Source organism: Hyla sarda, chromosome 1, assembly GCF_029499605.1.
Source record: "Hyla sarda isolate aHylSar1 chromosome 1, aHylSar1.hap1, whole genome shotgun sequence".
NCBI classification, from domain to species: domain Eukaryota; kingdom Metazoa; phylum Chordata; class Amphibia; order Anura; family Hylidae; genus Hyla; species Hyla sarda.
The window spans coordinates 414,657,830-414,669,247 of NC_079189.1; the positions used below are offsets into that span (position 1 = coordinate 414,657,830).

At 40.4% G+C, this 11,418-nt stretch overlaps 2 protein-coding genes across 5 annotated transcripts in view; one reads left to right on the top strand and one right to left on the bottom strand.

The window, feature by feature from the left end:
* SDSL (serine dehydratase like) overlaps positions 1-4,067 on the bottom strand; it is a 74,178-nt gene extending 70,111 nt beyond the window's left edge. Inside the window, exon 1 of one of the 2 annotated variants that reach the window (XM_056528774.1) lies at positions 4,028-4,067. The gene's annotated coding sequence lies outside the window, so the exon portion shown is untranslated. The remainder of the gene's footprint in view (positions 1-4,027) is intronic. The other variant, XM_056528771.1, reaches the window with a different exon arrangement.
* SDS (serine dehydratase) lies at positions 449-11,100 on the top strand. Of its 3 annotated transcripts, none has more exons than XM_056528767.1 (8): positions 449-537; positions 5,109-5,267; positions 6,136-6,175; positions 6,359-6,498; positions 7,948-8,039; positions 8,235-8,462; positions 9,922-10,046; positions 10,356-11,100. In XM_056528767.1, the coding sequence occupies exons 2-8, from the start codon at positions 5,115-5,117 to the stop codon at positions 10,562-10,564; spliced, it is 987 nt and encodes a 328-aa protein (XP_056384742.1). In that variant the 5' UTR covers positions 449-537; positions 5,109-5,114; the 3' UTR covers positions 10,565-11,100. The 3 variants fall into 3 exon arrangements, with proteins under 3 accessions (XP_056384742.1, XP_056384743.1, XP_056384744.1); XM_056528768.1 differs by lacking the exon at positions 449-537 and adding an exon at positions 2,369-2,494; XM_056528769.1 differs by lacking the exon at positions 449-537 and adding an exon at positions 2,587-2,624.
* Positions 11,101-11,418: the final 318 nt, after the last annotated feature.

Consider the following 11,418-nt stretch of genomic DNA (forward strand, 5'->3'; position numbering starts at 1 on the left):
TTTTACCCAGACCTTAAACCTTTCACACAGCCTCCAGCCCTTCACCTCCTCCCCCCTGCCTGGGAATCCCAGAGCTGTCTATTAACTTGCATTTGACTGGGAGGCTCCTTCTCCCCCTGTTCATATTTACTGCGTTCAGTAACCAGTCTGACCAGCTTGAGCCGGTCTATGATGAAACAGAAGTGCAATCAAAGGGGGGGGGGGGTCTCTTAGGGCCTGCAAAGGGGTCTTTGACCTCCTTTTGGTAAATGACCCTTGAAATAGCTAGCATTTACTTTAGCTACTTGTTACCTCCCACCCGTGGACCCTTTTGGTATTGTTAAGACTAACATCTCCTTTAGCTGTAAAATCTGTCAGCTGTGCATACAGACAGGAGGGAGGGGTGTGGGGGTGTGCTGGGGGTGTGTTTTTAGCAGGGCTCTGATTGGTGCCAGGGAAAGGTCCTGGGCCTATAAGTGTATCAGTGGGAAGCATCCTTCACTGAGCAGCAAGCAAATCACATTCAAGCTACAGGAACTATCCTACACATCCTACAAGGTGAGCAATACTGCACCTTCATAAGACATTAGGTGAGCTATACTGCACCTTCATAAGACATTAGGTGAGCTATACTGCACCTTCATAAGACATTAGGTGAGCTATACTACACTTTCATCACACACTAGGTGAGCTATACTGCACCTTCATAAGACATTAGGTGAGCTATACTACACTTTCATCACACACTAGGTGAGCTATACTACACTTTCATCACACACTAGGTGAGCTATACTGCACCTTCATAAGACATTAGGTGAGCTATACTGCACCTTCATAAGACATTAGGTGAGCTATACTACACTTTCATCACACACTAGGTGAGCTATACTGCACCTTCATAAGACATTAGGTGAGCTATACTGCACTTTCATCACACACTAGGTGAGCTATACTGCACCTTCATAAGACATTAGGTGAGCTATACTGCACCTTCATAAGACATTAGGTGAGCTATACTGCACCTTCATCAGTCAATAAGTGAGCTATACTGCACCTTCATAAGACATTAGGTGAGCTATACTGCACCTTCATAAGACATTAGGTGAGCTATACTGCACCTTCATAAGACATTAGGTGAGCTATACTGCACCTTCATAAGACATTAGGTGAGCTATACTGCACCTTCATCAGGCAAATAAGTGAGCTATACTGCACCTTCATAAGACATTAGGTGAGCTATACTGCACCTTCATAAGACATTAGGTGAGCTATACTGCACCTTCATAAGACATTAGGTGAGCTATACTGCACCTTCATAAGACATTAGGTGAGCTATACTGCACCTTCATAAGACATTAGGTGAGCTATACTGCACCTTCATAAGACATTAGGTGAGCTATACTGCACCTTCATAAGACACTAGGTGAGCTATACTGCACCTTCATAAGACATTAGGTGAGCTATACTGCACCTTCATAAGACATTAGGTGAGCTATACTACACTTTCATCACACACTAGGTGAGCTATACTGCACCTTCATAAGACATTAGGTGAGCTATACTGCACCTTCATAAGACATTAGGTGAGCTATACTGCACCTTCATCAGTCAATAAGTGAGCTATACTGCACCTTCATAAGACATTAGGTGAGCTATACTGCACCTTCATAAGACATTAGGTGAGCTATACTGCACCTTCATAAGACATTAGGTGAGCTATACTGCACCTTCATAAGACATTAGGTGAGCTATACTGCACCTTCATAAGACATTAGGTGAGCTATACTGCACCTTCATAAGACATTAGGTGAGCTATACTGCACCTTCATAAGACATTAGGTGAGCTATACTGCACCTTCATAAGACATTAGGTGAGCTATACTGCACCTTCATAAGACATTAGGTGAGCTATACTGCACCTTCATCAGGCAAATAAGTGAGCTATACTGCACCTTCATAAGACATTAGGTGAGCTATACTGCACCTTCATAAGACATTAGGTGAGCTATACTGCACCTTCATAAGACATTAGGTGAGCTATACTGCACCTTCATAAGACATTAGGTGAGCTATACTGCACCTTCATAAGACATTAGGTGAGCTATACTGCACCTTCATCAGGCAAATAAGTGAGCTATACTGCACCTTCATAAGACATTAGGTGAGCTATACTGCACCTTCATAAGACATTAGGTGAGCTATACTGCACCTTCATAAGACATTAGGTGAGCTATACTGCACCTTCATAAGACATTAGGTGAGCTATACTGCACCTTCATAAGACATTAGGTGTGCTATACTACACTTTCATCACACACTAGGTGAACTATACTGCACCTTCATTAGGCACAAAGTGAACTATACTATACTTTCATCAGGCATTACGTAAGCTATACTGCACCTCTATCAAGCACTAGGGGAGCTATACCGCACCTTTATCAGGCAATATGATGAGATATACTTCACCTCTATCAGGCACTAGGGGGAGCTATACTGCACGTCTATCAGGCACTAGGTGAGCTATACTGCACCTCTATCAGGCACTAGGGGGAGCTATACTGCACGTCTATCAGGCACTAGGTGAGCTATACTGCACCTCTATCAGGCACTAGGGGGAGCTATACTGCACGTCTATCAGGCACTAGGTGAGCTATACTGCACCTCTATCAGGCACTAGGGGAGCTATAACGCACCTTTATCAGGCAATATGATGAGATAGTCCTTAAAATGGACTTTAATTATTACATTACACCTTTCTGCTTCCCATCTGAAACTATTACTTTCATGCTAATTTACTGATTTGAAATAGTTTGTTTACAATGTATTGAACAAATATTTAAATATTCTATGAAATTACAGCATTTACTCTATTTTCCCAAAGCTCTGAGCTGGGAATCTGTCTTCTTATCCAGTGAGACAGGTGAACTGAATGATGCATCACTGTATAACTAGAAAGATGTAAGTGTCAGGAACCTTGGGGAGCTAGCTTTGACATATCTTTGACAACAGCTGCAATAGCAGCTAAACTTTACTGTCACCCATCTTCTCAGAAAAAGTAACATTTTAGAGGGGTTTTTAATTAATATAGATTCTATACAAAATATATACTACTATTACTACTACTTATATTTTTCACAATAATATAGTAATAGTTAGAATTATTATTTTGTCCCTTCATGCATCTTTTTCTACACGAGTTAAATAGATTTGTGATAGTATTTCAGGCTATAAAAGTATTCTTTGAATACAGCTTTTTCTCTTTTTTTTATCAGTATCTTTTCTATGCATATATTTTTGCATTTTTTGTGTGTTTCTGGCTTTATAGTATGCTACTTCCAAGGTTAAGTTATAGGGAAGAAGCAATGTTTAAAAATATTATTTTACTGATAGAGTAGTAGGTGCATGGAATAGTTTCAGCAGATGTGGTTAATAAATGTGAGCATGTGTGGAATACACATAAACGTCCCCAAATTACTCAATTTTCCATTTTAATACATTAAAGGGATTATCCAGGATTAGAAAAACAGAGCTGATTTCTTCCAAAAACAGCACCACGTCTGTCCTCAGGTTGTGTATGGAATTGCAGCTCAGTACCACTGAAGTGAATGGAGCCAAGTTGTAATACCATACAGAACCTGGGGACAGACATGGTGCCGTTTTTGGAAGAAATTAGCTCTGTTTTTCTTTTCCTGAATAACCCATTTAACATAACAGGTTGCCTCCCAGGAGTTTGCAGGAACTTCCAGCTAAATGATTTCTTTCTATACTTACAGCTGCTAAATCTCTCATCCCCAGGGGTGACATTCACTTTACTAAGTGTTGTTGCTTCTTATACTTTAACTAATATCGTGCTGTCCTAACCAGGTTTGCTCTCCTATCACTGGTGGATGGCATTATTCCTTGACATGAAACGAATATCCCGTTTACACTTATATCCTTCTCCTTGTTTCTCTATACATATTATATTGAAAAATGTTATCAAAATTAATAATACACAGTACAAATATGTTTTTCTAATAAAAGTAAACCTGGAATTCATTGCACTTACTTGCCCGGCTGTGAGAAGTTTTGAGGGTGAAGATCTTTGAATACTGATGATGCTTCTTGCTGTTAGCACATGCACCAGTGCATCATGGGAACTCTTTTCTGGCAAGAATGCTGGCTCCTAGGAAACTTGAAATACAAAGAAGAAAGGGGAGCAACTCGAATTTTCTAGTCCCATGTATAAAACGTTTTCACAGGGATTCATTGGCATAGCCGAATCACATACCAGTGTAATGTAATGAGATTGTAAACCGTTTGGGATTTCAGTTGCTCGGTGTAGAATAGCTTAGCTTTACATAGTGCTATAGAATATATAACACTGCAAAGTCAGATTTGCTTACTAAGAGGAACATAATCCAAAATTGTGTAGTTTATTTTCATTTTAGAACGTAGTCTCTTTGCCATAAGATGGGGAACTTGTATACTGGGTTGTTTGTGTGAAAAGAAAATTATGGAAATGTGTGGGTATTGTTTTTAGGTAAATGTAGAGAAAATAAGGTGTTAAAATGGTAGCATCTGATTTATTGTGCAATTACTTTCTCTCAACTTAAAGGGGTACTCCTCTTCTGGACATCTTATCCCCTATCCAATGGATAGGGGATAAGATGTCTGATCGCGGGGGTCTGACCGCTGGGACCTCCACGATCTCAAAGCTGTCACCCCGGCGTTCTGGACATTTATGTTCAGAAAGCTGGGTTCAGGCGGCTGTGGTCATGACGTTACACCATGCCCTCTTCATTCATGTCTATGGGAGGAGGCGTGATGAGCGACCAGAGATATCACACCCCCATCCCATAGAAATGAATGGAGGGTGCATGTCGTGATATCACGCCCACGGCCGCCCGAACCCAGCGTTCTAAACATAAATGTTCAGAATGCCAGGGTGCCAACCTGGAGATCGTGGGGTCCCAGCTGCCGGACCACCGCGATCAGACATCTTTTCCTGTATCCTTTAGATAGGGGATAAGATGTCCAGGGGTGGAGTACCCCTTTAACATTGTAGCACAATCCGAAAGGCTATTTTAATAATTTAGATAAAGAACTATAAAAGATATGACCTGTTGTATTTCCTTACCACTCTGTAGATCATCATGCCAAAATTTAGCAGTCTCCATCTGAACACTCCATTAAGAGACAGCGTACCCATGTCCAAACTATCTGGCACCAAAGTGTATCTGAAACTGGATAATGCACAGCCAACGGGGTCCTTCAAAATCCGTGGGATTGGTCATCTTTGTAAAACCGTAAGTAAAAAAAACATTCACATAAAATTGTAAAGATTAAAATATAGGAATTACTATACTAGGTATTCTATGCCTACAAAATAATGCTTTTAAATGGATCTAATAAGTTGTTCTGCATGGTTTGTAAATAGGCTTATCCACCCAGAAGTTATCTACTCTGACATGTCAAAGTAATGGATCAGTAGATAGTACCAGTAGAGTTCAGTGGCCTTGAGACTTGCAAAATAAAGGATGATTTAAACCAATGGTGCCTTGTATAGAAAAATGTGTCCAGGGTGGAGATATCTGTACTGTACCCAAAAGAGTTTGGTGCTCTATAGAGGACAACAACCCTTTCATTCTGCAGTCCTAAAAATTTATGTTGGCCCTAAGGGGATAGAAATATATGAACTAGACAAATACAAAAATCGTGATGTGACTGAAGCCTTACATAAAAGTGGCATAAATGATTTGGGATTGTTCTTAGTAAACGTGATAAGGCTATGCTACTAAAAATCAGCCGATCAGAGCGAGATGGGAGAAGTCTGTAGAACAGGTCAAAAGTTTTTCATAATGACAGTGGCAATTTAAGATTTTACTAATATTTTGTAGGGGGATTGCAATCTACACTAAAGTGCAACATGGCCTTCCTTATGAGCCATTATGCCTTTATGTTTCTGACTAATGACACAATTATATGTGCATGACTATATATGACTTAAGTTAGCTGTATTTGTAAGCATTTTGGGGTAACCATTCAACTTCTTAGCAGCAATCTGCCCAAATGATCACAGTGCTGACTGTAACAACAAGAATCATGCTTGTTATCAATAAAGTCAATTTAATTAAGAAACAATCAGAATTAATGGCATGTGCTTTTATCCTACAGTGGGCAGAACGTGGCTGTAAACATTTTGTGTGTTCTTCAGGTGAGCTTCTCTGTGAATTTTTTTTTTTTTACTGCAATTCCTTATGGTAATAATTCCACCCCCTTATTAAGCTTCTACCAAAATACACGTAGCTTGCTTAGACAGACGGTATAGCTGCAGAACATTGTACCATTCCCAGTACAGCACAGTGATAGGGTTATTTATTTATTTATTCTTTTAAAGGAGGTAATGCTGGCCTGGCAGCAGCTTACAGTGCCCGCATGTTATCCATCCCTGCCACTATTCTTGTGCCAGTTACTACTCCAAGTTTTACCATACAGAGAGTCAAAGATGAAGGCGCTACAGTCTGCGTAGTGGGAGAAGTGAGTATATTCTTTCTCTGCAAGAAATATTGATAAGTTACAAATTCAAAGCAAACTAAAACTCTAAAACAGTAACTACTAAAATGGAGCTAATATGTGTAAGATAAATCATGCAGAAGGACTATACAATATTTACCATTAGAAGTACAAAATTGACGGAGGGGAGTTTTACTAAGCAAAATGTGCAGGAATGCTGACATAAATTGCACCAATAAAGTGGATTACAGTGTATGTAAATCTCCCCACTCCATGTTTTTGATCTACTGGTCATTAAAATATCCAGAACATTTTCTGCTTAGACCACTTAGATCTAAGTCTGACCACACTAATAAGGAGCAATGATGTAGAGAATGACCTGCCAGAGTTCAGGATAATACAATACTTGGACAAATCAGATGCTATGTTAAAGCGCATCGGTCATCTAAACTGACCCCTGTAATGGAGCCCCATAAGCACATTCACCTCAGTCACCTCATGTCCAAATATGCCTTTATTTTATACTGTGGTTGCCGAAAAGAAACATGGGAAAAAATAAAATAAAAAAGGCTTTAAAATAACCTACCAGTGTCATGGAGGCAAGGCTAGTGGGTCCGAAGATGTGCCCATCACACACAGCTCTCTTCCAGACTACAATGGTCTTTTATTGACACACAGTGCTACCCAGCCAGCAGCAACCCTGTGTGTGAAGTCTACGCCACTACTGTGGTTTCCCCTGTCAGCTGGTCCGCTAGTCACAGTCACTAGAGGTAGAGAGCTAGTGAATGACAGCCTGAAAACCCAACCAACAGGGGTCAAAGCTTCACTGCATGTGTGCCAGAAACCACAGCATTGGCGCATGCACAGACTGCAAACACAGGGCTGCTGCCAGCCAAGTAGCCCTGTGTGTCAAAGGCCGATAACATCTGGGAAAGAGGCGTGTCGGATCAGCATAGTTTCAGACCTGCTGGTTCCGCCGCCAGGACACTGGTAACAGACTTACAAACACCTTTTTTTTTTTTGCTTCTTTTCAGGCACGAGAATATAAAATAAAGGTATGTTAGGACATACCCGAGTAAGGAGAATGGGGGATATTCATCAAAACTTGTGCAGTGGAAAAGTTGACCAGCTGCCCATAGCAACCAATCAGATCGCTTCTTTAATTCGCCTCTGAAAAATAAAAGAAGAAATCTGATTTGTTTCCATGGACAACTGGTCAACTTTTCCTCCGTACAGGTCTTGATGAATCTCCCCCATGTGCTTATGGGCCTACATATCAGGGGTCAGTTTATCTGACAGTTGTGCTTTAACTAATCCCTTTTTGTACCAATGTTTCTCTATTGACCCTTATTGAAACATATTGCAGATATTTACAATTCTACAAGTAAATTACAGTAGTTGGTGTAATATGCATATAGCATAATACAGAATTTAGTCCTTTCTTTGTCCTCACAAAACCTATTTCTCCCACAGATGCTTGATGATACCATTGAGCATGCAAAGGAGCTAGTGAAAAATAACCCTGGGTGGGTGTACATCCCTCCATTTGATGATCCCTTAATATGGTAAGATACATTTAAAATATTTTCTTGTTATTTTTAGAACTTAAATCAAAAATAGCCTACATTTTCTTTACATAAAACCTCTCAGGCATTGATGTCCATATACAAGATGACTTGCAGGAATTGTCAGAGTTGCAAATAACTTGGTTCTTATTTCTTATCCAAGTGTTTTGTTTCCAACACCTTCATATTTTATAGGGAAGGCCATACCTCATTGGTGATAGAAATGAAGGAAAGTCTCCCTTCAAAACCAGGAGCAATTGTCCTTTCAGTTGGTGGTGGTGGTATGCTTTGTGGAGTAGTCCAAGGTCTCCAGGAAGTGGGCTGGAATGACGTTCCCATAATTGCAATGGAGACGAAAGGTGCTCACAGTCTTAATGCTGCACTAGAGGAAGGAAAACTGGTAACCCTTCCTGAAATTACCAGGTAAATACATGTGCAAAGAGCTAGTAACATAAAACAAATTTAAGAAGTGAGAGTATAAGACATAAATATTTCCATCATACCATTTTAAGGATTTTAAAGATTTAGGGTAGGGTCACACAGAAAAGATCCGCAGCATATTTTCCACTGCAGATCCGCTGATGATGGACCCTACAGTGTGCCTTCTCGTAGAGGCAATCTGCCGCTACAAGCAGACACAGCGTTCAGCAAGTCACCACGCACATGAATATGCAGAATAAAGTAGGATCTTTCACTTTACTAAAAGAAAGAGGACAGACAGGATTGCATATGTATAAGGAAAATAAGTTAATTTGTCAACTGGTCTCTTAAAGAAAAGTGTATTTGGCATTATGTAGCTGTTTCTCCACCTTTTGGGTAAGATCAAGTGTAGTATCAGTCAACTGATTAAGAATGGATCTACACATAAGGGTGTATGGAAGCTGGGCCACAAATCAGATCAACCGCTGCCCTGAAGTGACCCTATCCCTCCTGGTCTAACCATTAGGTTCGGGTAGGGTAAGAGCCGAGATACATTGTGCCTCGGGGAGTAGTGACCTCGGGGTGCCAGAACTCACTGGGATAACTCACAGAGTAGAGGCACAGGCACTATTTTACTTTCACTCTTCTAGCACTCAGCCTTCTGGCTGTTGGACTGTTTATGCTTGATTTGTATGCTTGGGTTGTCTGGGATGTGGAGCCCTTCTGGGTGACCCTTCTGATGGTCTAGGGGAGATGTGTGTGGCCATTTCTCACCTCCCTGCAACAGAGTCCCTGCTTCAGCAAGATCCGTTTAGCTCTCCTGCTGAAACTTAGGAAGGCCCAGGTTGATGCTGGGAGCAAGTTGGTTCTCCCCATACTTTGGCAAAGAGTGAACATCGATCCCAGACCTTTGCAGGTGCCTTTTGGCCTGGAGGGGGAAGGGAATGGTTATGGTGGTCTCTCTACTTTCGCAAAAAGGCTTGCGATAGACTGCATCCTTGAGCAGTTTTTCTTGTGTGGCACATTTGCATTTTCTTTTGCACTTGGGTAATAGATTCATTGTCTCTGCATCTTAAAGTGTACCTGTCCTTAGCAAAAACTTCTTATATAATGTACATTTGTACTATATATAGTTTAAAAAATGTGTATATTTTTGGTTGAAAAGAAAAGCTGCCCCTACAGCAAATGGCTTGTCAATCATCCTGCTGTGTGAGCCAGGGGCTTGTCATAGAGCCTCTCTGCACAGAGCCCTGCTTGTCCTGCCCACACTTCCTGTATTCGGTCGCCTCACAGAGACACACAGACAATAGCTGCAGGGACAAAAATACACATTGTTCACAAAAATACATGTTATTTTCTACATTATATAAAAAGTTTTTGCTAATGACAGTTACACACAAAAAAAAAAAAAAAACACAATCACAAAAGCATTAGGTTAAAATCCTTTCCTCCCCTATCTTAGTGTGGCTAAGACACTGGGAGCCAAGACTGTGGGAGCACAAACACTGAAGGTAGCTAAAGAGCATCCCGTCTTTTCTGAAGTCATCACTGACCAAGATGCTGTAAAGGCAATTGAGAGGTTCCTAGGTAAGCCCGACAGAGAATGTAACGTATACTGCAGTAGGCATTTCAGGAATTTTAGTGTAAAAAAAAAAAAAAAAAAATTATATAACTAAGTATGAAAAAAATAAAATAAAAAGCTTATGCTCTTAAATAAAATTGCAATGCAACATACACAAATTAGCTACTAAATTGCCTAATGTTATACAAAAGAAAGTTACTTTTGTTAAATACACATTACAGCAAAACAACCCTTTCAGAAAGGGAAGGTGTTCATCTACACCTCAGAAGACTGTACATGCATTTCATTGACTTGCTTGTTGTCCATTTTTCTAGATGATGAGAAAATGCTTGTTGAACCAGCATGCGGCGCAGCTCTTGCGGCAGTTTACAGCGATGTTATCGGGAAGCTGCAGAAGGAGGGCAAGCTGAACCAAGAGCTCTCCTCTGTGGTCATTATCGTGTGTGGCGGGAACAATATCACACTCACTCAGCTCTTCAGACTTAAGGAGCAGTTAGGCATTGAGTCCATCACTGCTGCATAGGAAGACCTTGCTTTTTAGATATTTGGACTAAATCATGGTACCAGTTTCCTGGGAATTGCATCAACGCCGTATTACCAAAGGCATTGGAGGAACACAAAACAAAAAAACGTTAAAAAAAAAAAAATTCACGTTCAGGCATTATTTGCTATTTGATTCCCATTCCTAGGCTACTTGTCATCAAAAGGTTGTGTTGGTGACAGATGGTGATGGGTACCGAGTGCCAGTAACTTGTCACAGATGGGTGTTTAGTAACTCTGTGCTGCATTGCCAGTACTCATCTGACCTTCTCCTCTGGCATCCAGAGACACAGATAGCTTTTTTTTTTTTTACAGCTTATAGGTTTGGTAGAGTACAACATGGATTGTAGTGAGACAAATTGTGTATATATTACAAAAGCATAAAAGGCAGGTCCATATAAAAAGGTTAATACGTGCTATCTGAAAGTATTTCAATATAACCACTACCTCTATGTTCTGTGGAACGTCACTGTGAATACATTGTTTTCATTTTATGTTTATCTACTATGTGGCATTAAACAACTGTACATCTTCTAAGTTCACTGTGAACATCTTTTATTGCTGAACATCTAGAACAGTGTTTCCCAACCAGGTGCCTCTAGCCAACGGCTGTACGGGCATGCTGGGAGTTGTAGTTTTGCAATAGCTGGAGGCACCCTGGTTGGGAATCTGTATGATACACTATTAAAATAGCCCATAGAGGTGATGGATGAGTGAGAACATCAGGGATGACCTATAGATCTAAAAACTCATGGGTACAGCAAACAACGCAAAAGAGGAGTCAGAAAACGCAAAGTAAAATTACAGTTTTAATATAATTAAGCAAATTTATGGGGA

Bases quoted from the DNA above. Each gene is read 5' to 3' on its own strand.
- SDS (XM_056528767.1), top strand. From the start codon at position 5,115: ATGCCAAAATTTAGCAGTCTCCATCTGAACACTCCATTAAGAGACAGC. The intron at 5,268-6,135 runs GTAAGTAAAAAA...TTTATCCTACAG, and splicing joins TTGGTCATCTTTGTAAAACC to TGGGCAGAACGTGGCTGTAA. The intron at 10,047-10,355 runs GTAAGCCCGACA...CCATTTTTCTAG, and splicing joins GGCAATTGAGAGGTTCCTAG to ATGATGAGAAAATGCTTGTT.